Source organism: Lingula anatina, chromosome 10 (genome assembly GCF_051362555.1).
Source record: "Lingula anatina isolate TDL-2025a chromosome 10, LinAna3.0, whole genome shotgun sequence".
Taxonomy (NCBI): domain Eukaryota; kingdom Metazoa; phylum Brachiopoda; class Lingulata; order Lingulida; family Lingulidae; genus Lingula; species Lingula anatina.
In genome coordinates this window covers 19737415-19755302 of record NC_141776.1, presented here as the reverse complement: position 1 = coordinate 19755302, position 17888 = coordinate 19737415, and the positions used below count along the sequence as shown (strand labels likewise).

General features: G+C 36.7%; 1 protein-coding gene across 2 annotated transcripts; it reads right to left on the bottom strand.

Annotated features, from left to right (window-relative positions):
* Positions 1–1132: 1132 nt before the first annotated feature.
* Positions 1133–14239, bottom strand: LOC106161405 (uncharacterized). Of its 2 annotated transcripts, XM_086997242.1 has the most exons (13): positions 14202–14239; positions 11754–11884; positions 9562–9660; positions 9152–9250; positions 8730–8828; positions 8405–8503; positions 7989–8087; positions 6496–6594; positions 5442–5531; positions 4449–4665; positions 3607–3751; positions 3078–3481; positions 1135–2798 (listed from the first exon to the last, which is right to left on the bottom strand). In XM_086997242.1, exons 2-13 carry the CDS (start codon positions 11853–11855, stop codon positions 2662–2664), a joined length of 1689 nt encoding a protein of 562 aa, XP_086853368.1. In that variant the 5' UTR covers positions 11856–11884; positions 14202–14239; the 3' UTR covers positions 1135–2661. The 2 variants fall into 2 exon arrangements, with proteins under 2 accessions (XP_086853367.1, XP_086853368.1); XM_086997241.1 differs by lacking the exons at positions 11754–11884; positions 14202–14239 and adding an exon at positions 10340–10534 and having other exon boundaries at positions 1133–2798.
* Positions 14240–17888: the final 3649 nt, after the last annotated feature.

The following is a 17888-nucleotide window of genomic DNA, read 5'->3' as shown; positions in this document are numbered from 1 at the left end:
GAACTTTTTCCTGATTTTCACAAGGTTCTATTTAAGGATTTTATAACATCGTTATTATTGCAAAACATACCATAAAACACCAAAAATCATTAGATACGGGCATATCAGATACGCCGTCGCAGCCAAGTGTCTTATAAATTCACAAAGAACAACTCTATACTCACTGGTTTGGGTGTTTGTAATGTGAAGAAGAGCCACAGAAGAAACACAATAGCTGTAGGGTTAGGGTTAGCCTAACCCTAAAGGATCGTAGTCGCATAAGGGTCCAGAAAGAGCCACATACAACCCAAATACGCCTCATACGTGTCAAATAATAGCTGCATAAGAGAGCGATTTATTCCGAGTAAATCCTTATGTACATTGTAAGCTAGTACACGTTTGCCAATCAGAATCAATTACACAATGAACAGTTTTACCTTTAAGTCTAACCAATCACAAGAGGTCACGCAACATTACTATAAGAGATTCTAACTAACACACCAGATTGTACTTTACTTAAATAGAGACATCTACCGACAGCAATATAAAACAATCTCAACTAACGCAGTACATCGTCTCACTATGCAAAAACTGCACATGAAAACGATTTTCAGCCTCGCTGAAATTTTTTCACCTTTACGTTCTTTGCCACTCTGTCGGTCGATGCAGTAACTTATAGAAAACAGTTTGACTGAAAATAAACACAATTTTGCACCTTCAAACTTTAAAACACGTTTTCATATCTTATACCCCGTATGTATTCTCTGTTCAAAATACCAAAAAAAAAAAATAAATAATAATAATAATAAAAAAAAAATAATAATAATTATAATAATCTTCCCATGCCGTCCGAAAATCCGCCTCAACTTACTTCCAGCGAAAAATAACCAGGCAACTTCATGTCTTACACCATTTGACGTCATATGATGCACACTTCTGGCACAATCTCATCTCATCAGGTTCCTTTAGTTTTAATTACCCCTAGCTTCTTGAGGAGAGGCGAACCAGACAATTCAGCTGAAAATATTGACTGCGGCATGGCGAGATGTAGATGGCTGAGATAAATAAATCCACCTAGAACGATAACTTTTATTGGGAACACGGCCTTAGCTACAGATGGTGGTTTCTATTCAGTTTTGACTCTATTAAGGTGACGACGACGAAGAAATTGGAGCTTTCCAACATTTATTCACCTACTTATTTTTCATACAAATTTATACTCTCTTTCTCACTGCTGATCAAGCATTTACTTATTTTCGTTCTGTTGTATTTTGCGTGATTACCGAACATTTTCCATCATCATGTTGCATTCCTCTATTTAATATTTCATTATGTTTTTTAAAGAGCTTTGTTTTCTATTATGAAAATCTAAAATATTATTTGAATTGCTCATATTTGTGTCATGTCCAAAATCAGTTAGCATATGCAATACACGTGATAGAAACTTACACATCTATTATGACATTAACCAATCAAATAAAATAATATGTGACTTTGCCATATTCCATCTTTTGCGAACTCTACAACAGTTTCTACACTTGTTGACTCTACAGGAAATTAAACTTGCACTCAATAAAATCCCCACCTTTCACTTATTTGATTACTCTTTAATTATCATTTGCAATTAGCGAAAGTGATAGCCTTTCTGCAAAAGAATTTGACCTCGAAATTCTATAACTCTCCAACATACGCTCCTTTTTTATTTTTAAAGCAAAGCAAATACTAAATAACATAAAATTTGTAAAACTCTTAAAGTAATTATGTCATCTTATTGTCTTAAGAGTCTATGTCTTATGCGTTAACATAATCCGATAATTTGGTTCTCTTGGTTAGCTGTAGCATACTTCATTTACATATACAAAACGTTTACGTTAATTCTCAAAAAGCTTAAACGACAAAGTTATGTCATTAATGTAAATGTTATGCACAGGTCAGATTCGGCAAAAATAAATAAATAAATAAATAAATAAATAAATAATAAAAATAATAATAAGACGTATTTACTAAATCATAACTGTTAAGCAAACACTTAATAGAAACATTTATATTCATAACATCGTCGAAAATGAAGTAAAATACATCATGCGCATAATAAAGACCATGGTACGATAACACAATACTTATTTACAATAATTGGACCTACTATAAAATAAAAAAGCGTAAATAATCATGACGTATTATTTCCTTACATCAAAATTTAATCGCTGGTAATAAACATAGTACTATATGGTGCGAGACACATATAGCAAATCAAGCCAGCTTCAAACTGAATTTGAATTTAAAAAAATAATCTGCACCGCGTCTATATTGTTTAAACTGAATATAAAAAAGTGCATTAGCATGTTAAATGCCCAAAAATGTAAAACATTTGCTTTTGAGTAATTTTCTGAGTCTAGAAGCTGTAAACATTAACAATTGCAATACACTTGGTGTTACTATACTAAAACTGCATTAACGGTCCTTAGTCTCTGACTTATACTGAAGTTCCCCGGGATCATGCCAGGTTGCATTACAATGTTATTCTTAAGTTTACACAAGACAACATCTAATATAAAACATTAGCTTGTGGTCACATCATGTGGTCGTCAATTTACGTTATGGATTACATCAAACAACTGTCAAAGTTATATTCAGTGTGTAATCTTTAACCGCCTGTACTGGTAACTATGATGGAAAGGCAATTCAAATTACGTGTTGTTGAAGGTTTTGGCGGATTTTTGCCTGCAGCTCTCTGTTCTCGTCTCGTAGAAATGCGATTTGTTCATGTGCATCCCGAAGCGCATTCCGAAGATTCCCGTACGTTGGAGACTCTGTTGGACCTGACGTAAAACAAAAACATACAAAACATTGTGCAAATTTGATAGGAGAATATGCGAAGATATTTTCCCAAAGGGGAATCAATTGATACCGATGCAGTATGCTTAAAATTTCAATATGAAAATATAAAAACCTTTAATCACCAATTACTTAACTTGTGCTTGCCAAACATTGGAAATTAAATTAAATAAAAAAAACGAACAAGTACTTGTAAACTTTATAACCTTTCGTCCGTGTAACGAACTATACAACAGACTACTTACAAATCGAATTATATATACCTTTAATGATTTGAACCAACTTTGGAATCAACTCTCTGTCACTGACTAGAATGTATTTCAGGGGTTTGAACTCGACGGGGATTTGTTGTGGAAGGAGATCCATTAGGACCGGAATGACGACATCTTCACCTGATTCCGAAGCTTTATGTATGGCAAACTCCCGTTCCTTTGCACAAAACGGGCTCTCCATAAAGCTCTTGGACAGGAAGACAACAGTTCGTTTTGATTCATAAACCGCTTCTCCCATAGACGTTACGAGAGGCTTCCCTGGGTGGAAGTCACGTATGCCATAGCAGCACTGAACTCCTTGTTCCTCTAGTTGCTCTATCACTGGTTCCACGACGGCTTTGTCTTCGCTGCTGTGGGCAATAAATGCGTCGTAGCGAATGGGCTCCAATGAAGAACTGTGGAGTGAAAACACTTGTTTAAATTGGGATTAAATTATCCGGTGTTCTAGGAGTGTAACTTTCAAATTTAAGACGACTAGGATTAAAAAAATGCACCAAAACTAATGCCATATAACACTAACCTCGTATCTTGCTGGTCAGCGGCTGTAGCACCGGATATGTACATGTGCTTCGCAGTGACCAGGGTTCTACAGAGTGCTTCAAATTCATCAGAAGCCATATTTGAAATTACTTTCACCACCTCAGCGTAATAGTCCACTACCGCTCCTGTAAGAAGATTCTTTTAAAGTAGAGAGGGAAATAATAGGTTACACCTTTTTACGACACTATTAATTATTTTATGTGCTTGACATGAAAAATCATTAAAAGCCCACATCATTAATGAAGTCATACGGTTGGGGAAAGACAATTAAGACTTTAGTTTACTGCCACATTTTCTTTATAAATTTTGACCAAAATTGTTATCTCCATCAGTCTATACAAATGCCCACATAAGTAAACTGGCCATCAAAACAAATACCGTGTTAGATATAACCGGTGTGACAGGAATGGAGGTCCGCTAGGAACCGTAGTCTGTTCTCCATTACTTGTTTGGTGACATTCGTCCCATATACTAACCCCAATATTCCAACTAACCCTAACCCATACTAATCATTTGGGACCCGGACTTCTATTCCTAGGACTAGGCCTACCATTCCTATCACATCGGTTATTTCAGCAACCCTCGTAGTCAGCGGTTTATCGCAGCAACCTTCGTCGGCAGAGGTAATTTCAGCAGCCTTCGATTGTCAATTGTTATTAATCATTTTTGGACCGTCGTTTTTGCTACATTAATATAAATGTATTATTTTGTCATGTATTTGTTCTTGTCTCCTTTGATCTACCGTAATATCTGCAGCATATGTCCATAAGGTAATATCCCTTTAGTACCTGAAAATAATACATTAACACGAGTAATACTCACTGGAAAGTCGTGGGTGGTTTGCAGCCTGTAACCCAGCCTTTAAATCTCTAATATTTTTACAATTGTTCTTGGTGGCCCACACTTTCAGTTCCTGAACTTTTTGGAATTGAAAGACATCAGGGAAGTTCGAGCTCAGGTTGGTCTGGTTAATGAAGGTATATTCAGCAGGTTCTAATTTTTCAGCAAGGTGCTCCAAAGTCTTGGTCTGTACATACCCCTGTAAAAATGACAATAATCCAGATATTTTATAGAAACTGGTATAGATGCATGAGATGAAGCCGCTAGTAAAATATCGTCCATGAACACAGGGCGTGCGCTGTTATATGCCAGGATATCTGAGCTCTGAACATCTGCCTACAGGGACTGAGACTAAATATTGAACAATATTTCATGTGATATGATATTTTCAAATGAATATATTTACATATTGTTGGAGCACATGGTGTTTTAAAACAAAAATACATTAAAGATGCATACAAAGTCAATTTTTTGTCACAAAAACCAACCAAATGCCAGCAAATAGTTTCAAGTAGTATAACTAAGAGAATTACCAAAAGGCATTGTTTAATTTTACCCGAAAATGATGTTTGAACAGATTTTTCTGCTGGCATTCTAAGCTGTATGTCAATGGGGCAGGAAAGTAGGTCACGAATGTAGGTTAAATTTACAACCATAAATTTAAAGAAAGGAGCAGTCTAAAGGTCTTTTATGGCTGATCGAGTGATCTATTCAGTTTATCCCTTGGCATGTCGAATTTATTTGAGTCATATAAGAATCTAGTAGAAGTGGTTTACAAGTGTTACTGGGAATCCACGCTCCACCGATGCTCGGTTCGTATGTACCTTTAATGTAAATGTAGATGAAAAATAAACCGCTCAGAATAATTAAGTGATTTAAAAGTAAATTTCCACTGCTGATCGAAACTCAATATATCATGATCCAATGCTATATAAAGGCTAATTATTTACCAAGTTCACACTGATACATGTATACCTGCATGTCTAGTATTTCTATACGCCTCAACTGCTCTGCTATGCCAGCGTGTCCTCTCTCTTCTGCCAGCGTTTTCGGTGTCTTTCCCTCCTGTAACAGCAGATAAATACAATTATGAGCTGCTCTAGGAGAAAATGATACTCTGGCTTTTGTAGAAACCAACAAGTTAATAGGCAGTTGAAAACAACAGTATATACAGGAAATCCACACATACTGACCAGTACTTGGATTTCAATTCACATCACTCACAGGAGCATTAACTCGGTATAGTTAGAACTTTACACCACGTCACATCAGAATCTACGGAGTTGTGTAAAGAACTGAATCATGTGAATAATGCATTGAAAAAATGTCACTCTCCAGACTGGTCAATTAGTAAAGTCTCCAACAGCTTCGTAGAACCCACGGATCTAGTACCCTCTACCAGGGTCTCTGTTATTATTGTAGACATTTTTTGCTGAATCGACAGACTAAAAAAGACTGTCTATTTATCTAGAGAACTATCTGTGAGTATCTGTGAAAAATCAATCTGTCGCCCTGGTAGAGGGTACGGATCTACATTGTCCTCAGAATAAGACCTCTCATAAACATCAAGAGGTCAGAGCTAGGGGCTCGATAGCCATACCTTATGTTAAGGGTTGCATAGTTTGTACATCTGACGAGTATTAAAAAAAGTCGATGTCGGCTTTAACCCACATTAGACGCTTAAGATTCTATGCCACCCTTAAGATAAGACTGACGAAAAGGATATCAGCGGGCCCATATACAAAAATAATTTCAAAAAAATACGTCAATTCCCATGAGTAGAAATAAATTGTCATTATGAAAAGTATAAAGATCGCTATGAAAATGCAAATCTAGCTTCACTTGCAAAAAGCATTAATTGCGGACAAAATATGTAGTCGTACTCAAGTGTAGCCGTATTTTTCTCCATAGACCAATATTCTACACTCACCTCATTCAGTATTCTCCCCGTATTGGAGGAGAAGCTAGACAAATTGTAGTCGTACGCAACTGTAGCAATTATTATGTCTACAGAAGTTTCTGCACTTACCTCATCCTGTATACTGATATCCGCCCCGTGTTGGAGGAGAAGCTGGACACATTGTGTGTGGCCGTTACCGGAAGCCCTGTGAAGTGGTGTCCTCTCGTACTGTGGATATGTACAAACAACATGATGATACGTGATAATTCATGTTGACGAAATGTGTCTATTTCCACACAAGTTTTGAAATAATCAGCAATGAACTAAATCGATCATCGAAGCAATTGATTATTGTGTGTGTGGGTACCGGGCAGCCCAGTGAAATGCTGTATACCCGCCCTGTGGATATGTACAAACATGGACATCATCTATCATTATGTCCATGGTACAAAAAATGTGATTAAATAATAATAATTCATTTTGAAATTTAAAAAAAAATGTTTCTTCAGGATTCTTAACACCCAAACCCAATATAGAGGTGCAATTGATGTCACAAGCATGTTATTAAAATATTTACTGCACAGATTGCTAACTGTGTTTGATTATTTTAGGGTCCCACATGATGAAGCTTGTATAAAAGTTTCACTCTCCTGGAACCATGAATAATTTTTAAAAATTCATCGTTTAACCCCAAAAAGGAACACACGTTACTGTCACAAATACAAAACGTCCAACTGTGAAACGTTCTACTCACTTTGAAAATTCCGTCATCACTGGTTTTGTTTATTGATTTATCTCCTACATGTATAACGTTGCTAAAAATTATAATAATCTTCTGTATAGACCAGTTAATTGTTTTTGAGCGACTAAGTTTGCTTGTCACAGAATATTAAAAAATGGGGAAAATACACCCTACCGACAGTAAAATAAGCATTAAATAAACATGTTTCCCTTCATGATCCAAATATTATATCAGAAATGGTCAAACTATCACGGAACCACAATATATTGTTCGGTCAGCAAAAGAAAACATTGTTTCTCTTGCACACAAGTACTTGAAAAAAATGAAACATTTTGACAATTTTTCTAGGGAACATACGTTACCTAGTATAAGCCATGACGCAAAGCCCCTTGAGATACAGTTTAAATATTTATAAAAACGTCCTTACGTCATGTCTAATTTACCATGACTGAACCACTAAAAAACATATCGGAACGCGGCATAAAAATGAAAATTAAATGGAAAGAACATACGTTACCGTACGTTTTTTGGAACATACGTTACCATATAGGGCTCTTTGCGTAATGTTAAAGACATGGTAAAAATTAAAAATTGAATTTCAGTTGAGACAGTCGTGGATTTTTGTTCTATACACATATATGTTTTGAAATATTGAATACAATTTTGAATTCATTCATTTTTATTTTTTGACACTTCAGTATGTGAAATGCACCTCTATATTGGGTTTGGGTGTTAAACGTGAGTTGAAATAATAAATGGTCATTAAAAAGATCGCTTTAAAATGTAAACTTCACCGATTTTCTTTACATACTTTGCAGGAAAATATGTAGTCGTATGCAAGTGTAGCAAATATTCTATCCAAAGACTATTCTGCACTCACCTCATCCTGTATATTGGTATCCGCCCCGTGTTGGAGGAGAAGCTGAACACATTGTGTGTGGCCGTTACCGGCAGCCCAGTGAAGTGGTGTCCTCCCGCACTGTGGATATGTACAAGCAACACGATGATGCGTGATAACTCACGTTGACGAAATACTTTTATTTCCATAGATTCTTTGAAATAATCAATAATAAACTAAAACTAACAATCGATCATCGCACCATGTAAACCCCGCTCAGTTCTTATTAATTTTGTATGTTTCCTTCGTTTCCCACACGTGGGTTGAAATAAATGGTCATTAAAAAAAGATTGCATTAAATGTAAACTTCAATGATTTTCTTTACATACTTTGCAGGAAAATTATTAGTCGTATGCAAGTGTAGCAAATATTCTATCCAAAGACTATTCTGCACTCACCTCAGCCTGTATATTGGTATCCGCCCCGTGTTGAAGGAGAAGCTGAACACATTGTGTGTGGCCGATACTGGCAGCCCAGTGAAGTGGTGTCCTCCCAACCTGTGGATATGTACAAACAACACGATGACATATGATACTTTATGCTGACGAAATGTGTCTATGTCCATACAGGATTTGAAATAATCAGCAATAAACTAAAACAAACAACCGATCATCGTAGCATGTAAACCCCGCCCAATTTTTACTTATAAATTGCGGACAATATATCGTCGTTCCTTTGTGTAAATGAAGTCATAATGCTGTGCTTAGACTATTCTACACTTACCTCATCTTGTATACTGGTATCCGCCCCGTGTTGGAGGAGAAGCTGGACACATTGTGTGTGGCGGTTACGGGCAGCCCAGTGAAGTGGTGTACTCCCGTACTGTGGATATGTACAAACAACACGATGATACGTGATAACTCACGTTAACGAAATACTTTTATTTCCATAGATTCTTTGAAATAATTAATAATAAACTTAAACTAACAATCGATCGTCGGTGCATATAAACCCCGCTCAATTCTTATTAATTTTGTTCCCACAGATTTATTGAAATTAATACTTATTAAAAAAAAAAAAAAAAAAAAAGAAAGATCGCTGTGAAAATGTAAACCTCGACCATCTTCCTCACATAATTTGCAGGAAAATATGTAGTCGCACGCAATTGTGACAATTATGATGTCCATAGACTATTTTACACTCGCCTTATTCTGTATATTTGCATCCGCCCTGTGTTGGAGGAGAAGCTGGACACATTGTGTGTGGCCGTTATCGGCAGCCCAGTGAAGTGGTGTCCTCCCATCCTGTAGATTAGTAGAAACAACACGATGATACGTGATCATTCATGTTGACGAAATACTTCTATTTCCATAGATGCTTTGAAATAATCAATGATAAACTAAAACTAACAATCGATCGTCGGTGCATATAAACCCCACTCAATTCTTATTAATTTTGTTCCCACAGATTTGTTGAAATTAATACTTATTTAAAAAAAAGAAAGATCGCTGTGAAAATGTAAACCTCGACCATCTTCTTCACATAATTTGCAGGAAAATATGTAGTCGCACGCAATTGTAGCAATTATGATGTCCATAGACTATTCTGCACTCACCTTATTCTGTATATTGGCATCCGCCCCGTTTTGGAGGAGAAGCTGGACACATTGTGTGTGGCCTTCAAGGGTAGCTAAGTAAAGTGGTGTCCGTCCATACTGTGGATATGTACAAACAATGTGATTAAACAATGATACTTTATTTCGAAATAAAAAACATGTTTGTTCCCTCACATGCATTGGAATAAATACTATAAACACAAAATAAATTTAATGTGGCAATTATTCTGTCCAAAGAATATTCTGCATTAAATTGTGGACAGTATATAGTCGTGCCCAAGTGTAAATGAACCCATAATGCTATGCTTTGACTATTTTGCATGTACCTCATCCTGTATACTAGTATCCGCCTAATGTTAAGGGAGAAGCTGAACACATTCCGTGTGGCCGCACCGGACAGCTCAGTGAAGTGGTGTATATACCCATTCTTAGGTTGTGTACATATAATGTAATTAAACATAAACCATTCATATCACATAAATACCAGAAGGGATCCAGGTTCATTTGAAGGGGGTCCGTTTTTTTTAAAGTTTGACAGGCCTCGGAAGCTGTCCCTCTTCCCCTTGGCGTGGGGTTCGAGGCCAGTTCAAAAACAATGATTCAGTTAGTCAAAATTCTAATTAAAATTTTAATGTTTTTTCCTTTTGGCAATTCTTTTACTCTGCTCTTTTGTAAGCGAGTTTGTGAATTTGTTTGTGGGTTGTAAACCCCGCTCAGTTCCTACTTGTCTAAGTGTAAATGAAGCCATAATGCTGTGCTAAGACTATTCCACACTCACCTCATCCTGTATACTGGTATCCGCCCCGTTTTGGAGGAGGAGCTGGACACATTGTGTGTGGCCTTCAAGGGTAGCTAAGTAAAGTGGTGTCCATCCATACTGTGGATATGTACAAACAATGTGATTAAACAATGATAATTTATTTCGAAATAAAAAATATGTTTGTTCGCTAACATGCATTGGAATAAATACTATAAACAAAAAATAAACTTAATGTAGCAATTAATTATTCTGTCCATAGACTATTCTGCACTAAATTGTGGACAGTACTGTATATAGTCATGCCCAAGTGTAAATGAACCCATAATGCTGTGCTTAGACTATTCTACATGCACCTCATCCTGTATACTGGTATCCTCCCAGTGTTAAAAGAGAAGCTGAACACATTCCGTGTGGCCACACCGGACAGCCCAGTGAAGTGGTTTATATACCCATACTTTGGACATGTTCATAGAATGTGATTAAGCATAGACCATTTACATCACAGAAAGACCAGGGGCGGATCCAGGTCCATTTGAAGGGGGTGCGTTTTTTTAGGTTTGATTGCATGCATTGGCATTTAGGATTTTCCGTGCCCCTGGGGGTTGGACTGTCCCGGGGATGTAGTTTGGGTGGGGGGGGGGGGAGGGAGGGGGAGGTGACTCTGATTTTTTTTAATTGCAGTTTCTGGTATTTCATCCTAGACCATGAGTGAGTAAAATCGCACTTTGGGTATTGTGAGACCTATCATCAGAGCACTTTGGAACTTTACTGCAACTGGAGGTTAGGGTGTCCCTGGGGGTAGTTGGTTATTATTAATTCTTTTTATAGTGTAATATTTGCTTTCTCCTCCTAGACGATTGAATTTTGGCACTGATAGAATTATATTCATGCATGGACACTTGGGAATTTCTGTGCACCTTGGGGTTTAGCCGTCACTGGTGGCTGGGGGTGGGGGTGGATGACACTTAATTCTTTTCACATTTTAATTCATGTTTACTCCTCCTGAGCCATTAAATTGAATAATTTCAGTCCTTGATATTGGCAGACTCTATCGTCACAGATGCACTAGTACATGGGCCCTTGGGATTGGGCTAACTGCCCCTGGGTACAGAGGAATGTGTACATGCTGACAGGGAGGTCACAAAGACCATTAGTTATCTGTTGGAATATATTTACAATAAATATACCCGTACTGTAATATAGGACAATAAATGAATGACAGCATAAATTGTTTAGAGTGATTGAGTTTCACTAATCTATTCCAGCGTGAGCTTCAAGATCTTTTACGTGTAGCCACTCTCTTAAACAAAATTTGAAATGAGTCGTTTGTAATAATTAGATGAATATTTTCATCTTGTTCCGTAAATGCAATAGCGGGTCCTTAATAATTTGACAATGAAGTGACTAGTTGTAGAGTAATTTAAGTTATTACCCAGTCCCGGACATTGATGTTGCACTCCCCGGCAGTCAGCAGTTCCTGTAAACTCTTTATATCTCCATGCCGTGCAGCCTCGAGAAGCCTTCTGTTAGCCATACTGGCTGGTTGCTATACAGTGGATAGGCCTATAGAGAGCAAGAACATGCTATATCTGATATAATACAATGAATAAAATAATAATTTTTTATTTAACTAATATATAAAGATCACATGTAAAATATACTGGCTGGTTTCTATACCGTGGATAGGCCTATAGAGAGCAATAACAAGCTATATCTGATATAATACAATGAATAAAATAATAATTATTTATAAAAGTAATATATAAAAGTATATATGTCATATGTAAAATATACATACGATATTTAATTCTGACGGATCTGTACAGAGTGAAATAAAAGTATAATAATGATAATGATAATAACAATCATATCACGTGTTTCATCTTTAATAATAATAATAATAATCCTTTGACCCCTCCTCCCCCTCCCTTGAAATTTCTAGATCCGCCAGAGAAATATCGTAGTATTCGTCAGAAATTTCACAAATACTTTAAAAATAAAGAAACTGCAAAAACTTTAAGAAAGGTTACACAAATTCAATAATGTTGATTTAGTTAACTAATATAGGGGCCATACTCATAAATACTTCTCCTTCTCTCTCTCTCTCTCTCTCTCTCTCTCTCTCTGTGGGGGGGGGGGTGAATGCACGCGAGTGTGTGCGTGTGTGTGTATGTGTGTGTGTGTGTGTGACGTGCCAATGCATAATTAATACATCGATATTCGTTATTTCTAATTAAAAATGAAAAATTTCATATTTACAAAGGCTTAAGTTTTACCAGTAGAAATGTGGGAAAATGCCGTAATAGTCAAAAGAGCTAATTCAAATCGTTTATATCTAAGCACTGTTTATGTCTTTACATAACAACAATCCACGTTCAAACAGAAAGTAACCTAGCTTTAAATTTTCTTATTTTGCATGATCACTAGTGGAAAACGATTAAAATTTTGTTGCTGTCGGGTCAGGAATGTTTAACCCAAATGTTAACAACACTGATATCCCTAGTACAGCTAGTTGGGTATCTCTCGTTCTCATTGAAATGGTTGACATATAACTTCAGAATTTCGTTATATATCATGAACTTTATACATTTTAACGCCCCGTGTAAATGGCTACCCATATCTATTATTACAAATGTCGAGGGTATTTTTAAGAGAATTCCCCTACTGTTTATGAGAATTCCCCAACTGTTGACGTACGCGTTCTCAAATAACGCGATAATGGAGTTGAAAGACGTATATTGTCCTATGGATCATATATCTATGGTGTTAAGCTTGAATTGTTTAGGTGTTATACATATCTAAAAAATACTGACCTATGAGAAATTGAAAATCTATAATACATGTAAAATACTGGTACAGCGGCAGGTCGTAATAGGGCACAGTGGGTCACACGCTCTCCCTTAGCTTGCTGCAGGTACTACCCCCTGCCAAAAATAATACACCAAACGGAAGGAGACAAATCCAAGAATTTTCCATCCATCTGGCCTATTCATATGTGTGTGTGTGTGTGTGTGTGATAAGCCCCCTTACACCGTCGTTTTTCTTTTGAAATCTTCAAAAATAACACACGTATGTTCCCCTGTAAACGTTTACGTGGTTGAAGTGACACCTGGATTTTTCTTTTATTTCAATCGTGGCAAAAATTACACGCACTGCTACTTCTATACAAAAATACACGTACTGCAGAAACAAATATGTAAATATGGTTTGCTGTGTTCTCCACTCCCACTGGTTCAACGTATGTATATATTGGCCCTCCTTAAACCTTCTAAATGAACTCATTTATACCCTGTTTCGTTATTAATGTAACTATTGGGACATGTTGTAGCTAGGCTATTTAAGATTTCAATTATTTTATTTTTATATCATAAATGCTGCACCTTGTCAATATTTTTCTCATAAATGTTGTATCTTGAGCTTTAAACTTGAGTACATTCACATGTTAACATATACATGTACTTGTGCAAACAGAAAGTAAAGCCAAATTTCCCGCTTTGATCAGTAAGGGCAAACACTTCCAATTCTTTACGATATCGTGCGACGGATTTTTACCTTCTCTCTTGATATCCTGATTCCAGCTGTGTTAATGCAACTATTAATTATTAGTCCAATATTCTAATTTCAACTATTAACGTTTAAGTCTATATATAAGTACTGTTGATCTCTTTACAAATGCACATGGAAACAGAAAGTAACGCCAAATTTCCCAGTTTGCTCACCAAGGGAAAACACTTCCAATCTTATGATGTATTGGGACTGGATTTTACGAAATATTAACAACACTGTGATGTACCCCAAGTATAACTAGCGTTATGTCTCTCGTTTACATTAATGTAGTTGAGATATTACTTCAGAATAACGGAAAATATCATTAACTTACCTGTTACCTGTTACCTGACTTTACGCGTAAAAATGGCGCCTCTTTATTTACAGAAATGACAAGGGGGAATTCCCTTTATTGTTGTTGACGTCAGTGTTTCGGCAAACACAACCGCTTGCTTGAAACACATACATGTACGTTTATTGGCCAATGGAATATCGATATACATTGCTTATATTTATGGTACTAATACGTTTGATTAGCTTTTGTGCAATTCGCTATAAAAAGGTAGATGTACCTGTGTAACTTTCATATTGATGACACCGTTTTGACACGATACAGCTAGTGGCGGACTTTGGGGTCACGAATTTTATATGAGATACAACAGCGTGTTCAGACCGGTAAGTTTATTATTAATAAAAATGAAAATGGATTCGATCAGAGTCGAGGGCTTGGGTGCGCGACTCCACGGTAATAAATTTCAATAGAGGTACGATATCTCTTATCTAACGTTAATAGCCTCTTTTTTCCTTTATTTTATCTTCTATATTTGTAGCTATTCACAGTAAAGATAAACGTCTATCACGCCAAGTTTAAGTATAAAATCAGGGTGCGACCTGACAATAAAGAAGTTTTGATTTTTGTAACTAAACGGTGGTGTTGTGTTACTTTTCCCTCCGGGCATAACCCAAGTCGGGAATCGTGTACCGTTCCTGGAATCTTCCAGCGTAGGATTAGAGCCCCTAGCGTTTAAATTATACCCGAGGTATATCTAAGAACCTAGTACAATCTGTAGGCAGCAATTACATGATGATATGAAAAAAAACTAATTAAAACTAGAAATTGTACACTCGTGTGTTTTTCGTCATGAAAAAATTCAAAAGTGGTTCTGTGGTGCGTTTATTCCTTTATTTTTCGTAATATACTTTTAGTCTAGGTCCCCACAATTTAGGTAAGACCCCTCGAATTTTATGCAAAATGATTAATTACCTATATTTTTTCTCGTTAAAATGCACAGAATGAAACAAACAAATGTTGTATCTTGAGCTTTAAACTCGAGTACATTCACATGTTAACATATACATGTACTTTTGCAAACAGAAAGTAAAGCCAAACTTCCCGCTTTGATCAGTAAGGGCAAACACTTCCAATTCTTTACGTTATCGAGCGACGGGTTTTTACCTTCTCTCTTGATATCCTGATTCCAGCTGTGTTAATGCAACTATTAATTATTAGTCCAATATTCTAATTTCAACCATTAACGTTTAAATCTATATATAAGTACTGTTAATATCTTTACAAATGCATATGCAAACAGAAAGTAACGCCAAATTTCCCAGTTTGCTCCATCCCCAGAAATGCACTGCATGACGTCACGCCAGCCCACTGCGCATGCGTGCATTTTTAATGAGTTGCTAGATTGCCATAGGAAAATGAATGGGTTCGCGATTCGTGGGTAATTCGTGAGAATTGACAAACTTACGGCCTGATGCCGATAGACAGCAACGCTGTGCTATGCTTCAAGCAACTCCTGACCAAATATCGCTAGGGTTTTTAAAAAAATTCTGTTGTACACACATACTAAGAAGTTTGCCGTATATTGCCTAGACTACCCTCAGCAAAACGCAAATATTTTCAGTGATAGTGATTTTAGAGGGTAGATTCACTCAGAAACAAAGGGAAATTAATTCGTCGCCGATAGCACCAGCTGATAGCAGTAACATACAGAGTCTGATTAAAAAATTTCATGGCAATTGAAGATTTTTACCACTGTACAATGGAGTCCAAAAAGAGCACTTGGCACAAATGTAAAACTGCCCAGTGCAAGGCCAAGAATTCAATCAGTATTTTCAATCATATTATCAGATTCTACATAAATTGACTGACCATATCACTACTCAGTATTTAACTAATCTCTTAATCCAAAATTCCTATCATCATTTAATAATTATGCAAAATTCTTCATTCAGATTGCTATTTATTAAAAATTTTAATGCTGCAACTGTTCCAAAATAATCTTGTAGTAAAGGAAAAATGCAAATAAGAAGTGGAAGACCAATTTTACCCACAGTATTCTATTATTTGAATATAAAAAGAATAATATCACGATTTAACAAATTAAAATAATCTTTCATGAACTCTTTCATGAATAACATATTAAACAAAAATGAAAGTTATAAATCAGTGGTAATGGCTTATTCTGGAATATATGACCTCTGTACATCATCAGTACCTGACTTGGTACATTATAGTTACTTCTTGGATACAGAGTTAGATTTAATAATGTAACAATAAGAACGATATATATTATAATAATAAACTTCTCTGCACATAACAGACGCTTGTTACCATGAACTAACACTACTTGACAATGGGCTGAGCATTTATCACAGAGTCTGTGTGCGATGCCATTCTTGTGCTGTGATTGGTTAGTTGAGTCACGTGAAGCCCTACTGTTGCGCCCTCGCGTATCGCGTAAATGCTGCACATTTCTGGCCATGAGCAAGGGCAAACACTTCCAACCCTTATGATGTATTGGGACGGGATTTTACGAAATATTAACAACACAGTGATGTACCCCAAGTACAACTAGCGTCTCTCGTTAACATTAATGTAGTTGAGATATTACTTCAGAATTACGTAAAATATCATACACCTGTTGCATGTACAAATGAAGTAGGCGTAAAAATGGCGACTCTTTATTTACAGAAATGACAAGGGGGATTCCCCTTTATTGTTGTTGACGTCAATGTCTCGGCAAACAACCGCTTGCTTGAAACACATACATGTACGTTTATTGGCCAATGGAATCACGATATACATTGCTTATATTTATGGTACTAATACGTTTGATTTGCTTTTGTGCAATTTGCTATAAAAAAAGGTACCGGTAGACGTATAACGTATAACTTTTCATATCGATGACACGATACAGCTAGCTTTGGGGGCTCGAAATTTATTTGAGATACAACAGCTGTAGGCAGCAATTAGGCCCCTACATGATGATACAGTACTACTACTACTACTACTACTACAACTACTACTACTACGCCAACCACGACGATTACTACTAGGCCTACTACACCTACTACCACCACTACCACCACTACTACTACTACTACTACTACTACTACTACTACTACTACGTCTACTACTACTACTGCTGCTGCTACTACTACTACTACTACTACTACTACTACTACTACGCCAACCACGACGATTACTACTACACCTACAACCAACACTACTACTACTACTACTACAACTACTACTACTACTACCACTACTACTACCACCACCACTACTACTACTAATACTACTACTACTACTACTACTACTACTACGCCAACCACGACGATTACTACTACCTGTACACCTACTTCCACTACAACTGCAACCACTGCGCCAACCTCAACACCTACTACGGTTTCTACTACGCCTACGGGTGCATTCCCAGAGATTTAGATCGATCTAAAGATTAAGTTTTAGATCGACCTAACTCCCTGGGGGTTCAGGCTAAATTGCAGTCAGCCGAGAGGACACCATAGTTAATTACCCCCTTACAGCTTTTAGTAGGTGGGACAGACGATTAAGCCGGCCAAGCTGACAGTAATCTAGTGAGACTCCCCACAGGGATAGATCGATCTAAAAATCTATGGAAATGGGGTGTACCACGTCTACTACCACCACGACAGTGCCTGCCTCGCCTCCATCGGTCACGCCAGCGTCTACCCTTCCGAACGTAAC

Coding starts and splice junctions, on each gene's coding strand:
- LOC106161405 (XM_086997241.1), bottom strand. CDS start 10,519: ATGCATGTTAGCGAACAAACATATTTTTTATTTCGAAATAAATTATCA. Junction 6,595..7,988: donor ATACCAATATACAGGATGAG/GTGAGTGCAGAA, acceptor ACATATCCACAG/TACGAGAGGACACCACTTCA. Junction 2,799..3,077: donor GTTGGTTCAAATCATTAAAG/GTATATATAATT, acceptor GTTTTACGTCAG/GTCCAACAGAGTCTCCAACG.